General features: G+C 34.6%; 1 protein-coding gene across 5 annotated transcripts in view; it reads right to left on the bottom strand.

Moving 5' to 3' along the window:
* The window catches only part of MCTP1 (multiple C2 domains, transmembrane 1), a 599,307-nt gene that overhangs the window by 211,134 nt on the left and 365,618 nt on the right, over nt 1–22,555 (bottom strand). For 3 of the 5 annotated variants that reach the window (XM_011944270.1, XM_011944268.1, XM_011944269.1), the window contains 4 exons: nt 15,594–15,653; nt 9,852–9,929; nt 4,522–4,692; nt 822–952 (listed from right to left, as the gene is read on the bottom strand). In XM_011944270.1, coding sequence (XP_011799660.1) covers nt 822–952; nt 4,522–4,692; nt 9,852–9,929; nt 15,594–15,653 — 440 coding nt within the window. The remainder of the gene's footprint in view (nt 1–821; nt 953–4,521; nt 4,693–9,851; nt 9,930–15,593; nt 15,654–22,555) is intronic. The other 2 variants (XM_011944271.1, XM_011944272.1) reach the window with 1 other exon arrangement.

A 22,555-nucleotide genomic window follows, 5' to 3' on the forward strand; every position in this document is an offset into this window, starting at 1 on the left:
ATGCAGAAATCACCGGTCTTCTGTGTCCTTCGCGCTGGGAGTTGGAGACTGCAGCTGTTCCTATTTGGCCATCTTGCTCCGCCCCCTCATCTCAATTTAAAAAATTAACAAATGTTTCGGTACACCACACTTTATATCAATATTGGCATGTTTCAACGTGTTTTGCTACAAAGACACATATATAACTATCAAAAAATATAAACACAGGCTTTAAAATAAGAAAACAATTCATATGATTCAAATGGTCACTCAAAATAACCCTGACTTTGTGGAAAAATGTCATGTAAGCCTCAAAATACTCCTTTCTTTACTGTGTTATCAGATTAACATGGATCTGCCTCACTTACATGCTTCCTACACTAAAACTTGGGAACTCTTTATGGATTTATGAACTCCAAGGAGATTACAAGTATTGTCTACTTTGTAGGGCGCTGTAGAAAATAATGTATTTTATGGTGATAGTATGCTCTATGAAAATAAATATTATCTTAGATCACTTCACAGACTATGAATATGCTCTTTGTTCCTTTATGTATCTTATATCAGATGAAATTCCTCTTTTTCAACTCCCATAACTTTGACATCTGGAGAAAATTCATGGATATCAAAATTCAGATAGCCTGTGTCCATCAACTGGTCAAAACCGCCACCTACTGGTCAATTTTTGAATCTATTTTTCAGTTCATCCAAGCATTGCCTTAACATGGTAAAGTCCCTTTCTTCAAAACAGTAAAGATCATTTACAATAACCAGGCTTACAGCAAATATTCTCTTAATAAAAATGCTCTAGGGGTGAACCAAAAGTTACAAGTTGCACAAACCTGCCAATAAAATCATCCCTTTTCCCAGCATCTTTGTCCCATGCAGTGATATCAATGATTCCTCCTCTTTCTTCATAAAGGTGAAAATCAAATTGTTCCCTCCACTGAGGATTCAACGTTTTTGGCATAATCTGGAAAAAAAAAAATCAGTATTGTCATATTGCTAGCAGCTTTTTAAAAAAACTTCAACCTGAGACACTAAATCAAACTTTTGGTACTATAGTATCTAGAAAAGCATGCTGTGTGCTATTTGAAAAAAAGATTACAGAAATAATGGAAATGACTCATTCAATCTCCAGCATCTTTACTGAGTAGTACCTGAATGGACCTTAATGGATGTGTACTGAAAATAAAAAGATATCCTTTGATTATCTTAAGTAACAGATAAGATATATAAATTATGTAGAAGAGGTAATAATCTATGAAAGAAATAGCTCACTCGGATACTAGCAATATTTTACCTAATCATAGTTAATACATTAAAATATAACTCATAGTCAGTCATCTCATAATAAAGGAGGATGAGGATTTTCAGAGTTTTTTTTTCCCTTACTTGCCATACACATTGGAATCCTGACTTGAGTACATGAAAAACACACAGTGAATCTCTGTGAGAGTAGGAGAAAAAAGCAAGTAGCTTTTGGGTGGTCAAACTTTTATCTTAGACTTATAGCACTGATGTAGTATCTCATGTTATAGATGGATAAGCTGAGACCTAGAGTTTAAGTGACACACCTAAGGTCAGTATGTTTTAGCATTTAGACACTAACTCAAAGTCTTTGATTAAAGCTTCAGAACTCGGCCAAGTGCGGTGACTCACGCCTGTAATCCCAGCACTTTGTGAGGCCAAGGCGGGCAGATCACGAGGTCAAGAGATCGAGACTATTCTGGCCAACATGGTGCAACCCTGTCTCTATTAAAAGTACAAAAATTAGCTGGGCATGATGGCGCTCGCCTGTAGTCCCAGCTACTAGGGAGGCTGAGGCAGAAGAATTGCTTGAACCTGGGAGGCGGAGGTTGCAGTGAGCCGAGATTGTGCCACTGCACTCCAGCCTGGCGACAGAGCGAGACTCTGTCTCAAAAAAAAATAAAAAAGCTTAAGATTCTTCCCCCAAAACCAGATGCCAAAAATGTTTGCAAAATAATAAATGAATATATATGAGTATATATGTATGCATACATATATGTGGATATACTCTTTGTGTTGCATATATAAGAAAGATATCTGAAATGTAATTGTGTAACTTCAAGTATTCAGAAAAGTCATCTTGTACAGTAGAATCAATGAACAAAGTAACCTATATTGATAGGAATGGAATTTTAAAATTCCATTCACCACTGGGTTAAACAACATTCATATTTGTTTCCTTGTTCTTTCTTTTTAGCAGGAAGGCATGCAGTGGCCTTTTCTCTTTTTAATGTATGGCAGACAGATCTTCAGATGTAAAGTTTGAAAGCAATGAAGTATGTTATATGCAAAGGTAATGCAAATGAATCACAATTTTTAAAGTTCATAATCTGAAATTAATCAGCAATAGATCAAGGAAAGAAAGAGCAAAGAGAGACACATGTCCATTGCTGGGTTTCATATTTCATACCTAAAGAGCAGAACTATAAAAATAAGTAATGGTTGAAGCCTAGTAGAACACGGAAATGGTGCTAAGAAAGGACAAGACAGAAGTGGTCATAGGTACCTATTTTTGGAACCAGTAGCTACTTTAATATATGTTATTAAGCCCCATGGCAGAAAAAAAAATGGCACTGAATGAAGGCTATGATAATTTAAATATCTTATAATCAGGCTCAGATGAACTCCTATGGTATTTTGGGGTGTGGTCTGTCTTTACTTATCTGGCCTTAAACAGACTAAATTTCCATTTTTCTCTTTTAGGATTGCCTTCCCTATATGATTTCCTTCAGGTCAGGTATAATGCCTTCCCTTTCCATGTGGGCACTCCAGCCAGCCTGCTAGCAGTACTCCCTGCCTGCTAATGATGGGCTCTGTGATATTTCTAAACTACTGTAAGTACTAGTGAAAACTTCCTGGGCTGGAAGGGACCTAAGCAGGCTGTTTATCAAAAATCTATAGAAATTATGACACTAAGGTGAATAAATGCCCATCGGAATGGAATGTGATCTTTAATACAAGATGGATATGATCAGTTGTCCTAAGCTGTCTATGAATAACAGCTGTAAAAACTGACCAATAAAGAGGACATAGTTCATTACAACAGAGATAAGATGATATGGTTTGGTTCTGTGTATCAACTAAAATCTCATGTTGTATTGCAATCCCCACATGTTGGAGGAGGGGCCTAGTGGGAGATGGCTGAATCATGGGGCTGGATTCCCCCTTGCTGTTCTCATGATAGTGAATGCGTTCTCACAACATCTGGTTGTTTAAAAGCGTGTGGTGCTTCCCTTTTCACTCTCTCTCGCTCTGCCATAGAAAGACATGTTTGATTCCACTTTGCCTTCTGCCATGATTGTAAGTTTCCTGAGGCCTCCCAGCCATGCTTCCTGTACAGCTTGCAGAACTGTGAGTCAGTTAAACCTCTTTTCTTCATAAGTTACCCAGTCTCAGGTAGTTCTTTATAGAAGTGTGAGAATGAACTAATACATAAGATATGTGCCAAAAATATAGCTATGAGTACTAGACCCTTATTCATTATTACTTATATCACTAATATTATTGTTTAATATATTATTACTACTAATATAATTGATACTATATGATATATTTCTTACTACTGTTGTTACTCTTCCTCTTCTGCTATTTTCATTTGCTGAGTCATTATGGACAAGGAAGTATTCTAAGCCCTTTAAATGCATAACTAACTTATATTCATTTAATCTCAGTAACTCTGTTAGGTAGGCATTATTTTAACTCTCATTTTTACAGATGGGAAAACTAAGATATGGAGAGACAAAGTAATTTGTTCTAATACATTTTAAAATTTGCTATTTGCATTGGTACAATTCAGGTTGGATAAAATGTCTAAGAGTAACGTATGAAGATTTTTATGGCATGTAAAATAATGCTATTTGTAATATTGATATTAGCACTAGTTGTAATAATGTTAAAAGCTACAATCTTGGGAGGCCGAGGCAGGTGGATCACGAGGTCAGGAGATTGAGACCATCCTGGGCAACATAGTGAAAGGCCGTCTCTACTAAGAATACAAAAATTAGCTGGGCGTGGTGGTGCACACCTGCAGTCCCAGCTACTCGGGAGGCTAAGACAGAAGAATTGCTTGAACCCAGTAGGCAGAAGTTGCAGTGAGCCAAGATCGTGCCACTGCACTCCACACTCCAGTCTGGTGACAGAGTGAGACTCCATTAAAAAAAAAAAAAAAAAAAGGCCACACTCTGAGTACTTTATGTGCCAGGCATGAACTATGTGTTTTCTGGGTGGCTGTTATTGCTTTAATCCTCAGAGCTATGCCAGGAGATAGTTCCAACTATTATTCCTATGTTGTAGATGAAGAAATTGGGACATAGACAAGTAGTTTACGTGAGGTCACCTAGTACCTGAATGAAAAAATGCTATACAATTATTGGTCTTGTTTTCTGATATGTTGTTAAAAAAAGTTTGTTAAGCATTTAAAAAATTATCTAGTGGTTTCATCTCCTAAACCAGGACTATTAACCAACCAACGCCTTCCAAATATTGACAGGAACACAACAGAGATATGGTTACCTTGCTCTTGTACTTCTGATGCCCAAGCCGGAACTTCACGTAGGGGTCGCTCAACCCATTGGAATCCATGGCCTTGAGGTCTCTCCCTTCAATCAAGGTGATGCTGACTATTCCTCTCCAAAGATGTGATTTTCTGTGTAGGTCTGATAGGCGTAAACTTTGGGTCTGAAACTTTTGGCAAATGAAATTGAGTTAGGTTATTGTGTTTTAAACCCAAATACCTCATTTTGGCATTACCTTTTCTCCTGTTATGATTCTTCAAAAAATAAAGGATAGAAAATTATAATTTTTTAAACTAAAATAATTATGAATTATTGTTTGTTAATTATAAAATTAATAAATTATGAAATTATCATCTCATGATAAATTTGTTATGTAAAAGAGTTGAGTGTTCAAAATATAGCCTAGCTTTTCAATTCTTAAGATTACATGATGTAGATACTTCAAGAATATCAGAGAATATTTGCATGTGTGCTAAATAGGCTTATACCAAAATATATATACAATAAATGTTAGAAATATCAAAGGCCTCATTCATACTGTGGTATTTAATTTTTAAACTATTTATGGTTTTTGAAGATCTCTTTGTTTATGTTATAAACATATTTTAGGGGTAGTTTTTAATTGTAAGATTAGTTGCAAGTTCTATTCAGATAGTTTAAAAACTTCTTTCTTGCCACATTTGGAGATTATTGAGCTTCAGATTACTAAAGGACAATTTAAGTTACCACAAAATAGAAAACAAAATCAATACGCCCATCTAAGATGTCTTGCTTATACCTAAAACTTTCATCACAAATATTTAAAATGTTTAAAGTTACACATGTGATTTATATTGGCAAGTATGTTTTTGGATTTATTTTACATTTTAGTATCTGACCATTTTCTTTAATGACTTTTAATATTCTTTTTGTTTGTTTGTTTGTTTAGAAACAGTCTTGCTCTGTCACTCAGGCTGGAGTGCAGGGGTGTGGTCATAGCTGACTATAACCTCAAACTCTCGGGCTCAAGTGATCCTCCTATCTCAGCCTCCCAAGTAGTAGCCCCAGGCATGCACCACTGCACCCAGCTGATTTTTATTTTTTATTTTCATTTCATTTGTTTGGTTTTGTTTTTAGAGAAAGGGTCTTGCTTGCTTGACCAGGCTGGAGTGCAGTGGCGTGATCATAGCTCACTGCAGCTTTGAACTCCTAGCTCCAAGTGATCCTCCTGCCTCAGACTCCCAAAGTGCTGGGATTACAGGCATGAGCCACCACACCTGGCTTAGACTTTTATTAAAATTGGCAAGTCTACTAAAAATGGCCATATAATCTCTTTAAACTAAAAAGGACATAAAACAAGCCATAGGAAGTAACTAAATGTGAAAACATTTTCAATCTGGATTCAACATCAAGCAGTACTATAAAAATGGTTTCTTTCATATTATCAAATGTGTTTTTTCTACTTATAGTCATTTCATGAAGAAATTCCACGTTCCTCTCAATCTCAAAGTACACTTCTAAATTATGGATTAGCACTACTTTCTACCTAATCCTGTCTATGTTAATGTTACAAAGTTACAGTCTATTTTATATAACTCTCCCTCCCACTTTGACTTCCTACCTTTTTCCATACCAGAGCAATGCCATCGGTATTTTTATCGTCATCATTTCACAGTGCTTCTATTAGGAAAATGAAAACTACATTCTCCAAAAGATAATACTTCTAATACTTGAGCATTTCAATGAAAATCTTTGAAAATCACATTGCATATTTTCCTGCCTTGTTGAACACAGCACATTTTGAACTTTGCCTGGTGGCTCTGCCCTATGAATATCAATACAGACCTTTGTCTACACACTCTTCATCCCTGTGAGCTTCAAAAGCAGCATTCAAATGTGTTCTGAAGTGTAAAGGAGAATTCATGGAGCACCTGCAAGTTCTGCAGAACTCCATGCCCCCTTCAGCTGGAGCCCCACTGCTCCCGTCTGTTCTATCTATTGAATTTCCACATTGGATTTTGTTGAACAGAGGATTTCTCAGATGAAAGTAATTGTTTAGAATTTGTTGCACCCAGTTATGGCTAAGGTCTTTGTTTTAGTTCTAAGATTTCATGCAATTTATTATTATATAATCCAGCCGTAGATTTTGGTGTATGACTGCTTGGTTTGACCACTTCTGCTGCTGTTGAGACTGCCTCTAACAGCAGACTCTAGGGAATCGGGTTTTAAACTTTGGATTGGAAACTTTTTTAAGGAATATGAGTAGCAAAGAAAGAACCAAAGAAAACAAATGTTGTAGCAAGCAAGAAGAAGTAATTATTTTAGAAAAGATCAAGGAGTTAATAGCTGCCAACTAATACAGAGCTTTAGAATTTAAAAGTGTACGTGTCTACATTACAACGTTTGGTTCCCATGAAAACCCCATGAGGTCAGAAGGCAAGGCTTCTTAGCCCCATTTTACTGATGGAACTCAGAGTGGTTGTGCTCATAAATGGTAGATGTGTGACTAGAACCCCAATATTTCTCATCTTTATTCCTGAGCTTCCCCAATACAAGTGTTTAGGTTGGAGATTCTCTCATAGGTTAAAGGGTAATCATGATTTAAACAAAATGTTTCCAAAGGATACTCTCCAGTTAAGTGGCCAGCACATGGCTAATTTACGAAACTGCCTTTTACTTTTCTATTATATGACCACATGTGTTTATATTTATAATATTTCAGCTTGTTGAAGAATATACTTAATGCCATTTTTCTATGTGCTCTCTGGAAGCAGTCAAATGGTAGTTGGGTACAAGCTAGGTTACACAGTGTCTTCAATTAGCAAGGCGAAGTAAGTTTCTTTAATAGTGACATGTCTGAAATAGTGCTTTTCTTGCTGGCTCCTCTTTTCATTTTGTTTTCTGGTTTTTATTTTTTTATTTATTGTTATTATTATTATTATTATTTTTACTTCTTTTTTTTTTTTGAGACGGAGTCTCGCTCTGTCGCCCAAGCTGGAGTGCAGTGGCCGGATCTCAGCTCACTGCAGCTCCGCCTCCCGGGTTTACTCCATTCTCCTGTCTCAGCCTCCCGAGTAGCTGGGACTACAGAAGCCCGCCACCTTGCCTGGCTAGATTTTTGTATTTTTTAGTAGAGACGGGGTTTCACCGTATTATAATTTTTTTAACATGAGAACATGAACTTGACTTACAGAGTGAGGGGGGAGAAAAGCCATTTTCACTCTGTAAGTCAAGTTCATATTCTCATGTAAAGCTCACAGGAGGAGAAAAGATTCCATTTTCCATGGGGTCCTTTATGCTTTCACAGAAATAAAATGAACATAATAGAGACTTTACCTACTGCCATTAGTTGCTGTGAAATGCTGTTCTATAACCCAGAAGAACATTTCCAAAACAACTTGGGGAGCTAAGTGGGAGGAAGAAGGAGAACATTTCTTCATAAAAACAGGGCTAATGGGTATGGTAATTATGGGGACCTGTGCATAAGGCTAAGAAGAAGAAATAAAAAAGTTTCAAAGATATTCTAATCAGATATTTTTTAAGTGATGTTTTCTTCTTCAATAATTTTTGTTCAAAATGGTACTTCTCTACAAAGAAACTCCATAATTCAACTGTAGATTTTATTGAGCAACTGCATAGTCATGAAACTGTTAAATATTTAGTCAATGCGTGAAGAAGTGAGACTTGAAATAAAATTACAGGTAAAGGTAAAAGATATAAACATAGGCTATCAAAAGCAGAAGAGATAAGCATGGAACATAAATGTTTACTCACATCTTCCTAGCAATTTCTGGCTATATAACTTGGGCATGTTTCTCTCTCTCTGGGACTCAATTTTCTTATCTTTGATTTGTCAAGACTGTACTCCCGGGCCCCAAGTGTACTAACAACCCTTTTCTGTGTGTATCTATGGGTGGAGGGAGGTTGTGTGTTCAGGGGCCTACAGAGAAAGAAGTACACTCCATCAACAATGAAGATTTAGCTTGCTCAAGATAGTCATTTATTACTCTTACTTATTTTTAAAATCAAAGTTCTGGGGAGCTCATTGAAGGCGTGAGGATGGGCAGAATACCACAGCAAAAAGAAACTTTGCAAACTATGGAATTCTGATGCTCTCCAAGGTATCTTCTGAGTCACTTGCTGCTCTGTTTAAAAAGTTTCCTTCCTCTGTACAGTAAATCTCTCAAATATGTGGTCCACAGACCAGTGGCATTGATGTCACCTGGGAACTTTTTAGAAACTAGAATCCTCTGATCCCATCCAGACTAACAGCATCAGAAACTCTGCGAGTGGAGCCAGGCATTCTGGTTTAACCAGCCTGCCAGGTGATTCTGATACACACTCAAGTGTGAGAATCCTTGCTTTGGAAGTTATGTGGAACATGCACACTGGCTTCTCTATGTTCTAATAACTATTAATACAATTGTAAAAATTAACATTAATATTATTTATACTATTTAAAGTCGTTTCTTAGTTCTGATTAGGAAATATATTGGTCTAGATATCTGGGGTATTTGAAAAGAGAAGCAGGACCCTACTGAACAATTATGAAAAGCTGTGCTTCTTTTCTTCCTTTGTTATTTTTCTCATAAATAGATCTAAATAACACATATTTATTGAAGTGTTGATAGTCCACCAAAATCACTTATTGAGCACTTAAAGGGCAAAGAGTATTAAATCCAAAATATCATTCAATAAAATTTGCATATTGCAGCTGGTACTTAGTTTTCTAAGGTAATGCTCTCAACTAGGTCCTTGTTGAATTAGAAGTCTTGTTGAGGGGGACAAGAAAAAAGGCAAGAAGACTAAAAAGAAAAAAACTAACCTAGTTCTTCAAAGCAAAGAATAAAAACAAAGCCCTTAAAAGGAAAGAATAATCCTTGAACTTGTAAGGTAGTTGTTCTCAAATTCTAGCAGTCAATTTGCTGGAATTGCATGATTCTCTGAGATGTGACTCAGTTCTTATGGAGTAGAGCCGAGTCTGTATTTCAGCATGTGCCCCGTGTGATTCTCATCCATCCAAAGTTTAGGATCCACTTTCATAAGGAATATTCATCCAAGTTCATAATTAATAAAGAACATCAAGACACCAGTTAACAACACAGATTTCAAAGCATGAAGCAATTAGTCCATAACAGGTATCTTTAGTAAGATTTTAGAACAAATGAGCTGGCAATTTAAAGAAAGCGTTAGTTATATTATTCCTTGAAAAAAATTAAGATTACAATTCCTTTTCCTATGTACAAAACAGGTTAGTATAAGGAATAGGTTTTCAGTACAGTAAGTTGGCTCTCAGAAATCACAGCTCATGCAAGCTCAGAAAGAAATGAACTGAATGGTTGAACTTACTTGTGCATTTTTGCAATAAGGACTCTGAAGCTCTGCTTTGCAGAAGCCCAGGACAGGAAGAGCTGGCCTGCCGCACGTCTGGATGGAAATGAATGATCAGAGCTGTACGGGGAAGGTTTGTACCATTCTCAACCCCTCATTTTGATCAGCAGTTTGAATTACTCTTCAGAAAACATTAGTTGAGAAAATTTGTATTTGCCTCTCAAGTCACTGTCAGAAAATGTCTTATAGCACAATGAAGATAAATGTCAACGCAACTCTAAATTTCCAGCCACTATTTTCTTTAGTAGAATGATGCTGCAGTGGTCAAGGAAATGAAGCCCAGAGATTATATAGTAATAGAGACTAATTAAGTGATTTCAGGTTTTTGTTAATAGGTGTATCAGAGAAAATAACTATAGCAAGAGAAATCATGAAAAGAATAATTGTTTCCAAGTCTGCTGCTTCAAAATGTCGGAATAGTGATATGCTTTCAGAAAAATAAATGTGATATGAATAGGCAATAAATAAGATCATATTAACCCTGCATCCCACATGTAAATCTTTTGTAATGATTAAAGAAGTATCTCTAAACTAATAGTGAAATTTTGTTCCACATGACACCTCCCTTTCCTGCCTTTGCTATGAAAAAGTAACCCAAAGATCCCTTCACTACCAAGACCAAGAGTAGCAAGGGATGGATTAAGACAGATACAGCTGAACAGGAACTCCTCGGGGGAAGTTATCATGGTGGGACTGAAAGTTTATATTACAGGTCTTCTGGAGCAGTTAAAGAAAGTTTCTTAACAACAGTATTATGATGAGATTAGAGTCGTCAGCCTTAATAACATCAACAGAGAAGACTGGATTAGGGCAGTCGGAAAGGTGGATTAAATCACACAGAAAGAAAGGAACATTTGTTGTGCAGCAATTACATGCTGCTGTTTTCACACTCCAGTGTTTTTCATGACAGGAATCTTATTTTAAGGTAAATAAACTGAGGTATAGAGAAGATAAGTACCCCACTCAAAGCCAAATGACTAGAGATTGGCAAGGCTGAGATTTGAATCTAGAGTTGCTGAGACCTAATCCATGATTTCCACCCCCACCCACCTATATTTCCCTTTTTTTTGACAGAGACTAAGAAATTCATGGTACAACAAAAGAAATTAATTGGTACAGAAGTTTTCAAAATACTTTGCCTGTCACTTAGGTGAAATGTATCCTTGGTTATAGATTATCAACAAAGGCTAATCAAGGGATTAGAGGAAGTAAGAGTAGGTGGGTGGTAATAACCCCAGCATATGTTATTCACTTTTTAACAAATTATAGTTTAATGTCTGCTAGTAAGGTGGTGAAGTCATAGAATCTAGCATCTAAATTGGGAGCATTTCTATATTCCAGTTCTAGTTAAAAGGTTTAGTAATTCTATTCCTCGAAAAGATGGATCACTAACAATGAGATATTTTATTTTTCTAGATCTTGATTTAAAAATAGATCAAAATTAAAAAAATCTGTTTAGACTTAACCTGAGACTAAGGGAACACAGTTAAACCAATCCCCTTCCCTGATAGGTACAAATAATTCTTGGCTTTTGTTATCCTGGATTTTATTACCTGTGTACAACCTAATCCTTCCAAATGAGACCCAGACACTGAAACAGGGAGTGAAAGACATTGCTTATGTGTTTACAATAAGCCATGTGTGGAATCAGCTCTTTCTTCTATTTTCAGCACAGGGTGCATGTGCTTTTATTTAATCAAATGATCCCCGAGACACTACAAAGAAGAGATAATGACAGCCTAGAATGACTGTTTTGTGCTGCAAAGACGAGTGTGGAGCAATTAGCTCAATTCCAGGCACAGGCCTGTTCTATCTTTTCCTTTTCCTGCTGAGTTTATTCGAGTGAATTGCACCTGGATGATGAAGTCCAACAAGTGCATTTGTTCTGCCATCCATCCATCCTCTCAAGGTAGGATTGCTTTTACAGAAAACCCTCTCGGTGCTTTGTCCAGCCCAGTCTGAAGTGTTTCATCTTATAATAAAGCTTTGATCCTTTTTTTCTTAGAAGATGATTTACTGGCACCATAATCCTTAGCGAAATTCTGCTGGTTTTTAATCCTTAAACTTTCTATTTCCATTGCTTCTTGATACAATTTATGGTGCCAGGAAGTTCTTTATGTTTACTTAAGATGTTTTAACTATCCTCTCTAACTTTAATCGTGGCCAAAGAAAAGTTTTAAAGCTTTTACTACATTTGTTTGAAAATACATACAAATAGAAAATCATCATATATATTGTAATCTTTTGGGCTTGCTGAAATAATCTACAAATTTCTAGCAATAATATGGGAAAGGAATAATAGTCTTGGACTTGCCTTACAGAGACCTGGTTTTTTTTGTTTTGTTTTGTTTTGTTTTTTTTGAGACTATTAATTAAAAGTTACACATATTTTTGAGTATAAATACATCATACTTAAAAATGGAGATAATTCCTGAACTCATCTTGGGTGGATGTTATCTATGGTTGAATTGTTCAGCATGTAAGCGCTTCAGTACAGGATTCCATTCTTGTTTTAAAAAGTCAATAACTCTTCTCCTCAGCCTTCAGTCTTCCTTCAGACACACTTTTGCTTGACCTGACCAGAAGGCGGTACTCTGACATAACTTCTAAATTGCTTTGTATTTTTCTATGTACTCTTCTTTGCCCATTGTGACCCTTTTCTTGATTTTTATATGAAGTATCTTGGCATGTTCCAGGCTTTTCCATTTAAAATATATTTAAATTTCTCTTTGATTCACTGCAATGTTCTTGTAAGGTGGTTTGTTCAATTAATTCTTTTACCCGAGTCTGTAAGTCCACTCAAAGGAGGTAACTAAAAAGAAACGTAAGCACGCTAAATATTTGAAAACACTGCACTAAGTTACCACCTTCAAGTGGGAAGTTAGTCTTAAATACAATTTTTACTTAACTTGATTCTCATAATTTTTATTGTTTTCATGAGAGACATGGTAATTGTCATATCCACCGCTTAATATTTTTTATCCTAAGATAGTGTTTTGATGAATAACAAATGTTATGCTTTCAGACAATTAGACTATCCCTGTACACAGTCTTTTCTTTCCATTATTTTGCTCTCAGGAAAACTAAGATATAGCAAGTAGCACTGATGTTCCAGCTGAGCAAGTTTTTACTAGGATGTAGTTTCACTCAGTGTAAATCAGTTGCTATCTCTTGGACACATGTATTGATCTGTATAAATCCTGATAGGAATTTATTTTAAATCACATCCTGCTTAACCCACAAAGCACATGTATACTCTTCATGCAAGATTTTATCTGAGTTATTTAGATATTTTGCATGTCTGAAAATGTCCCTGGGTAACCTCCTTTCATATACATCTCCTCTAAAAGTTCATCAGAATAACAATATTGCTTGGGTAAAGAGCAGTGGGGTCAATTAGTTACCAGAGTGACCTTTGAATGTGACTATGGAAGACAATACTCAAACAAAGTAGGCTTGGTCACTGATTTTCTGATTTTGTAAATGGCGTATCAGACACAGCAGTCTCATGGCTCTTAAACACATCCATCCATTGGTGGCTAACACAGCTGCTGAAGAAAAGGGTCAAATAATGCAAGAAGAATTTGAAAGGGTGTCAATCAAAAATAACAGGTTAAGGAACAGCTTTATTTACACGAAGTATCTTTATTCATCATAAACTCAAAGAGGGACTCTACTGCTCTTCAAAGTTCTTCAAAATATTTATTTGTATGGCATTCAGAGAGAGAGAAATATTGTTTCTGATCATGCCATCTGGGTATCTCAAGGCAATGACATCAGTTTGATGGGCCTTACTTTCCTCATTGGTAAAACAGATGACCCCTAAAGGTTCTGCCTATATGACCCAAGTCATTTGTCAACTGTTCATTGTCATAGGCCGAGAGAAGACATTACCACCAGGCCTTGGATACAAGAAAGCTTGCTTATTTTTAAAGTTGCACATTTGTTATTCTAGGATCAAAGAGTTCAAGAGATTGAGAAAGGTTATTAAAGAATATTTGAGGATGAAAACAACCAAATGGAAAGTACTGGTTAAGTGGAAAACTTGGAAGTAGCAAAGATCTTGAGAGCGCCACTTGAAAGGGAAACACTTGAAAAACTACTAATTATGAAGTTGGTCCTGGTGACAAATCTTCATTCACAATGACCAGTGTGCACATTTGCTGCACATAGAGCAAGTTCAACCCAGAGCACCCCCAAATTCTACTCTGAAGAAGTGTGCCATTTCCCTTTTTTTTTTTTTTTTGAAACAGAGGTTTGCTCTTGTTGCCCGGGCTGGCGTGCAATGGCACAATCTTAGCTCACTACAACCTCCTCCTCCTGGGTTCAAGCAATTCTCCTGCCTTAGCCTCCCGAGTAGCTGGGATTACATGCATGCGCCACCATGCCTGGCTAATTTTTTGTATTTAATAGAGACGGGGTTTTGCCCTGTTGGTCAGGCTGGTCTCAAACTCCTGACCTCAGTTGATCCACCCTCCTCAGCCTCCCAAAGTGCTGGGATTACAGGTATAAGCCACCGGGCCCAGCCAGTGAAATAGTTTTTGGATAAAGCCGTCATTTAAAGTCATGGAACAATTTAAAAGCACTAATTCTGTGTGTTCTGGGACAATGCATGAACATATAAGAGGAATTATTATTTCAGCAAAGTACAGAGTAACTTCAATGAAGGCAGCCATACAGTGTAAATGAAGAGGGTAAAAATTACTAAAATAAAATCACAACAATAAAAAGCTGCCAAAAAAAAAAGTGTGCGTGCATTCAAGCTGGTAAGGATGAATAAATGTAGTTTATACTTGCTCACTGACCAACACGTGACTTAATCTGATACCTGCCAGTCTACTTAAGAGACCCTACAGCAAATACTAAAGTTCTAAAGAAAAAAAAGGTAGTTTTCAATCATGAACAGTTTGACAGCCAAGAAAGGAAAATGGCCAGGCCCTAAGAGTGTAGCATTTTCATTGCAATATCTATTGTTACATTAAGCATATACCACGTGTGAATTTTCAAAGAAAGAGGAACATTCTTAAAGGAAAGTAGTAAGTACATTAGTAATAAATCGTGCTGTGCATAATGCAGAATTAGAACAGAGAAAGAAATGGATGGTCATTATGAGGCTATTATGCTTTAAACATCAAAGAGTAAGTTAAATTGAAATGACATTTAAAACAAGTTATCTGTGAATCATCATTTTGTCTTTATTTAAATCAAAAGAGTTGCTGTTTTCTAAATTATAGGATTTCTTTTCAAAGAAAGAGCACTGATTAGTATATATCTAGGACAGAATTCTAGTATAGATCACTGTAACAGAAGTAAATATTTTTCCCAAACAGAAATGGAGCAGAAAATTCTAATCTCATTTTACAAGAGAGGAAAGAAAGAGCCCTCATGGACCTTCTAGATGGCACCATTATATTCCCAGAGAGTCCCTGAGACTCTAGCTTCTCAGAATTTGGAATAAACTTAGTTTCATAAAATGACTTCAAAGAAATATGTTCAATTTATGAAGTTCTTAATTTTTACAAGTATAGAAATAAAAGTGTTAGTTACCTAGATGACTTAGAAGATAATAAAGAAGGCAAATGAATACATCTATCTGGAAGCCTATCTTAAAAAGTGAAACTCTTAATTGCCATTTAACTTTCAAAATTGCTATCCAAAACCAAAAATCAAGAATATTAACAAAAAGGATTTAGACATTACCCTCCAAAAGAGAGACTTCACAGAGAAATAAGATCCAACCACTTCATTTTCTGAAAGTTCCTAAAAACAAACAAATATTTAGCTACATTTTGAGACATTTTTGAAACTACTTAATTAGTATTGTAAATCCAAACAAATAAAATCAAAGCAAATAAAAAAACCAAAAATTATATATCCTAAAGGCACTTGGGATATTTAGAAACTGTAAGTTTTCTTCCCTTGAATAAGTTAAAATTTTTGTGGTAGTAAAGTTTAGAGAGGATTATTTCTGTAATTTTTTAAGAGTCCACTTACCTTTTTATTCTTAATTATTCATTAATATATTTTAGAGTCTGATGGTTTATTATAGAAAGTTAACTGTTTAAGCATATTTTAAGATTTTAAAGTAAAGCAGGTATTTATTCCTTTTAACAAAACAATTGTGTTAACCATAGAACTTCAGAGCATTTTTAAAGAATGACTGCAGAAATCTTATATATAAACACGCACCTAGTCAAATTTGGTTTAAATTTTTACAAAAAAAAATCCAAATTTTATAATACAATTAACAAATACAATAAGTAACTTAGTTAACTGAAGTTCCCTGACCATAATTTTAAAAAGAAATGAATACTGAGAGAGTTGGCTATTGGACTAAAAGCAATACAGTGGATTCAAGTAGAATAGTTTATTACTTAATCCTCAGACTTTTATAAAGGAAACCAATTCAACTTTGGGAGATAAAAAAGTAGCTATCCATTTTTAAATAGAATATCTAAATTACATACTTCCCATAAACATTAAAACTTTGCATTCTGTCTCTAGGTGTCAGTTATGATAAAGTTTCAGTAAACTGATGACAGTTATGGGAAAGTATCAATAGTTGACACTGTGATAAAGAGGAAGCACTTTTGCAACTTCCTTGATTGTTCTATGATTTTGTGTTAGCAATTAAGACTTTGGAGGTGAGGTGGGATTTATGATGATCAAGATTTAGGATTTAGGCTTCTCTTTTAAAATCTGAGAAACAAAACTATTAGCCACATTTAGATCCACTGAAGTCCCCAGGCTGTGCTTTTCATGCCATGTTTAATTACTTCTGTCATTCATCAGCTAAAATTTATATTTCATTTTACAATCCATGTTCTCATGTAAATTTAGGCCTTTATTTCAGAGGAAGCAATTTAATTTTCTTGTGGACCCCTGTGCCATTTACAACAGACCAGCCAAAGCCTTCCTTTCACTAGAGTCTAATAATAATAACAATAACAACAACTACAACAACAATAATAAGACACCTGGCATTACAAAATGAGTCCTAAACAGAAGTGATGATTGTATTACAGAGAACAAGAAAAATAGCACAAACTATTCATGAATTCCAGAGAAAACTTATCTTAAAGCATAATTGTAGATATTTAGTTACGCTTCAGTCTTCACCAAGACAAGAGACTAAGTGAGGCAAAGTGACTTTTTAAAATTGCTAAAAGTATAAAGTTCCAGCAAAGGGAAACAGAACAAAAAACAGAAATATCAATTGGTAATGAGAAATAATTGAAGTTATTCTGAAAGATGAATTGTTAAACTGTTTCTACTAAGATTTCTAATTTATAAAAGTAGTAAGATGCATTGGGAATATCTTATTTATTTCTGCTTTTGCCTCAAAAAGTCTAACATACACTAAGAAAATTTCTCCTCAAAGATAAATAAAAAATCTAATTATGAATCTAAATATTAACCAAATTTTAGACTAAAAAATATAGAAAATAAATTTTTTTCCACAGGGAAATAAAACTAAAGGATGGTTTATTTTTTCTAATAAATGCATATAATGTGATTTTTTTCAGCCTTCATAAATCACAGAAATCTTTAAAGTCTTTTTTATCAGATGGAATAAGGATTAGTCAACAAGTTTTTATAAAAAGTGATATTTTAAAATTAGTCTTAACGTGTACAGAGCTTTAAACATAACACATACTATTATAATTTGGCAATTCTTCAAAACTCAAAACCTTCACAATTGATTTGAAATTGTGAAGCCTGATATTCAAATGTAAGAGTCAAGTCAGCTAGCATTCCTGATTACAAAAGCATGCTTTCATAGGAACTCAATTTCCTTTTATCAATACTATTTTGGCCACTTAAGAGATTAAAAAATAAATAAATACACAAACAAATCATTTATATAAACTTTCCTGGTCAGATTGCAATCACTGTTCATCAAAGCCATGGCTCTTGGATGCCTGCATCCTAACAATAAGGATGTCTCACGATATTGACTAAGCTTATCAATTGTTATGTTAACCAGGGCTTTGGAGCCAGGATCCTGACAAAATTATAAATCGTTTCACTGTATACATTTAGGGTCCCTTAAGACCAACAAATCTCTCCCAGTTTCACTCAATTTTATAATTGTCCATCTGTCTATCCATCCATCCGTTCAGTCATCCTTCCATCTGTCTATCTTGTTAAATTAAAAGGCCATGTAATCTGTATAGCAGCCCTTAGTTCTGTTATCCTGGAACCCAGTTATATTAGTTCTCCCCTTTTAATCGGTCCAGGAAGGATCTTAAGAAACTGGCCAACTCACTTGGTAACACATGCCACCAATGTGAAGGCCACCCAGCAACCACACAATAAACATCCTAGACCTGAAACACAAGCACTGTGGAATTCATCCTTTCACTGAGATTACATTTTGTCCTTTCACTTTGTACCAACTCATCCAGATGTGCTCCAGAAGATTCCACAACATTAAGTCAACAAGAGCAGTCAAATAAATGTAATGCCATTGGCACAGCAAATCCCTGTAGCTATGAATTACAATATATAAAAAAAATTTATTTTATGCCTTTGGGGAAATATTGTCAAAATAGCAAGGAAAAACCATCTCAACATAAAATTTAATTATAGCTCCATGTATTTTGTGGGGCTAATGAAGTATCTACTGACATTATATTATCTCTGTTTTAAGTAAACTCACTACCAATTTAAGGACTTGGTTACCAGGTGGGGTCAAAAGGTATTCTCTGATAATAGAAATACTCACTGCTATTTACCATTTGTTCATTGCTGCATTTTGGAATCTCAGAAGTCTTGCTTATGAGGTTGATTTTATAGCATTTCCAAATAATACAGATTTTGGAGTACAAACAATGGCAAAGTAAAAATCTTTTAAAATAATTTTATGTTTACTTCAAAAACACCAAGCATATACTTTTTTTTCAAAGACATATGCATAGTGACTAGAAATATGGCACCCAAGAAAAACCATTTTGATCACTCATAGTTGAGAAAGTCTATGACCAAGAGTTTTCATTTTTGCCGCTTTAAAAAAAATTGTGTATTTATTATCAGGATATAAAGTTTTTGTGGAAAGAACTTGATAGTTGCTAAATAATGACTTTTTTCATCATGTCTAGCTGACTGTGTGAGATACTTAAAGATGTGTTAATCTGTTTCTCCACCGTTAGTTAAATTAAAGCACTTAGAGTTTTCGCTGATGCATTTTTAATGTGTCATCCAAGGTGTTAGGTTTAACTACTACGCCCTGCAGACTTATGGAGTTGAAAGTGTTCTCTAGTTTAAATTAATGATCTCCTTGCCAAAAGTCTTATTAAAAATTGCTTCATTCAACCAATGAATAAAGTGTTTTATAGTTCATTAAAATTATGCTAAGTGGTTATAATAAAATCTTTATAAAAAGATGTATTATTTAAAAAAGATACAAGCTGTCAAGTAACAGAAGATATGATAATCAGAGACTATCACAGTAGTCTGTATTATATTATTCAAAGGATGAACTTTTCTGAAAGAAAAACGATTCTAAACTGTTATTGTCAAGAATATGAATTGCAATGTGTATGTTTTTATATCATCACAATAATATTTCTCATATAATTGAGGTAATTTATTGAAAGCACATAAGTTTATTATTATCTCACCTTTACCCATTGGTAAATTCATTATTCTAGGTTAAAACACACACATACACACACACACACACACACACACACACATACACAATGTAATGTAAAATCATAATTGCTTACTGTTTGATAGAGCCAATTATTTCATTACATTTTTCCATTTTTGGCTTCACCCCACAAAATGTATTCACAAAATACATATAAATCATCTCTTTTGAGTTCATGAAACTTTCTTCATGAATAATTTTACCTTAGGATAAATTATCAGTGATAAGTTTCTCCTAAAGAATAAAATATTGCAATAATCCAAAGCACTACCATTTCTCTGCTAAAACACATTTTTGTAACATACGAGTAACTCTTTCACCTGGATAATTCTTCTGTTGCCCAAGTTTAAGGAGACATCAGTCCCTTTCTTCTTAAAATAACATAATTCTATAACAGCTGAGTGTGGGGCAGAATTCAAAATGTGCATAATAGAGAGTGTGCTTGTGGAAAACCAGAATGAGTCTTTTAAAGGATGGTTCTGTCCCTAGAAGAGGAAATATTATAGAATTTATATCTATATACTTGTTTATATGCCATTCAAATATAATGCATACTTTATACATTCTTGTTTTTCAGAGGTAAGTTTAGATACATTTTTTCCTATGTATTGCTAAGTGGTAATACAATTACCCACCTTCCCCCCCGCAAAAATAATAAGTTAGTCCTGAACAGCAGTTAGGATCTCCCTGTCCTCAAGCTGGAGATTCTTCTTTTGGTTTCAATAGTTAAATACAACCCCACATTATGTGAGTGCCACAAGTAATAAGATTTCCATTGAAAGAGCCTATTATTAGCAGAAGTATGGTTACAAAAATAGGCAAAGAAATTTCATTACAGAAAGCCAAGATGATGAAAATGACGAGTAGATGCTTAAGGAATGGGAAATTCCATGAGCTGATTCATATTGTATAGTGGGGAGACAGGCATATTTAAAAGAACAACAACTGTGTCAATTTAGCCTTTCTTCCTCTGTAGTTACATCACTTCTGAAAGAAACTAAGCAAAGGAAGAAAAACTCCATACTGGAGAGAATCTCTAACAACACTGGCTATCTTTAAGTCTTTGCCACAAAATTTACACTTCTTAGATTATCTATTCACCACTGACACTCAAAGACAGGCTGCATGCCAAAGCCCTTCCATGAAGATGCGGGAGACCTCATTCTGTAAATCAAGATTCCGAGGAAGAAAATGATCTGTGTTTTTATGAAAAATTTACCTTTGAATTTGAACATAGTTATATCATATATGAAATACCCATATTTAAATGTAATGCAAATAAAATTACACCCTATTTCCAAAAATAAAAAACGAAAAATCTGTACTCAGACGAGAATTTACAAGAAGATTGAAATATTTAGAAAATGATGCATTTTCATAAAACAGTAACATAGTAAAACCTTTAAAACTACACAGTATAGTCCCTTACCCCTTAGTTTCCCAGGAAGCACAATTTACTGGACGAAAAGATTCAGGGAGCAGTTTCAACGTAGCAGAGTGTGTGAAGGAAGGTGGACTAGCTAGTAATTGAAATGTCAAACTTTCCCCCCATTTTGAATTTAACATTGTGCTCTTGTAACACTAATATGGATGAATATGGCAAATGTTTTAGGGCACAGTAAAAAATCTGAATGAATTAGCAGGTGTTCAGTATGTTCTCACAGAAAAAAAAAAAAATCAAATGAGTTAACCAATTTTACTTCACTTAGTATTCAATATCCCCATTAAATTTTTCAAAGTTGAAAATCCCTTAGGCTAAAACCCAAAAGCTTATGTTAACACTGTACTAAATATAATCTGCCAAGTACTCAAACGAGTGCTGTTAGACATAGGAATTCTGTATCTTCAGTTGGAAGCTTGAAAAATGTATCCATTTGAATACATAAATGGATTGCTAATAATAAATATAAACTCCAAAAGTTTTAGATATAAAAACAGTAGAGGATAGATGTTTATTATTCATTTTAAATTTTCTATATATGGAACAAAAGTATGTGATATACTTTTACTTAATTTATGTTTAAAATTATATTTATATTTAAATGTACATTTAATATAATTTTTAAAGAAGAATTTTTTTTTTTTTTTTTTTTTTTGAGACAGAGCCTCACTCTGTTGCCCAGACTGGAGTGAAATGGCATGATCTCTGCTCACTGCAACCTCTGCCTCCGGGGTTTAAGCCATCTCCTGCCTCAGCCTCCCTAGAAGATTACAGGCGTATGCCACCACGCCTGGCTAATTTTTGTATTTTTAGTAGAGACGGGGTTTCACCATGTTGGCCAGGCTGGTCTTGAACTCCTGACCTCAAGTAATCCACCCACTTCGGCCTCCCAAAGTGCTGGGATTACAGGTGTGAGCCACTGTGCCTGGCAGAATCTTCATTTCTGTTCTTCCTTTTATACAATAAAATGGATCATTCTCATTAATTAATACTAAATATTATATCTTGCTCTAGCTGTTAAATATATCTGAAAGAATATTGTTACATATTGATGGGTTGTCATGTTTTTTACACAAATATATCCAATTATACAAATTTAAAAATATATACACTTTTAATATAACAATAACTTTATAATTACAAAGGAAAAAGAGTAATACAAACATGAACAATGCAAATATTTCTTCAAAACATCTTGAAACTTTATTTTGATTAGTGAAAATCACAGTGAACATTAAGTTAGAAATATTCAGCAACCTTCCTTAATAAGCGTTTTTCATTTTATTAAAATAATAAAGTTTTATTTTTATTTTTATTCCCATTTTAATGGGAGTCCTGACTTTTTTGTGAGCCAAATTATTCTTTGGTCATTAATGCCATAGGAATTAGGGAGAAAATGTACAGTAAGAGACACTTGTTCAAATAGATTAAGTCATTACCATAAATATAAAAACATTTTGATATATATATTAATTCACAGTAATAAAAATGACAAAATTAAAGAAAAGCTTAGGTAAAAGCATGATTCAATCAGAATGGAAGGAAAAAGATTGTCATGTTCCAGGG

Source organism: Colobus angolensis, unplaced genomic scaffold (assembly GCF_000951035.1).
Source record: "Colobus angolensis palliatus isolate OR3802 unplaced genomic scaffold, Cang.pa_1.0 Scaffold23, whole genome shotgun sequence".
In the NCBI taxonomy this organism is placed as follows: Eukaryota; Metazoa; Chordata; class Mammalia; order Primates; family Cercopithecidae; genus Colobus; species Colobus angolensis.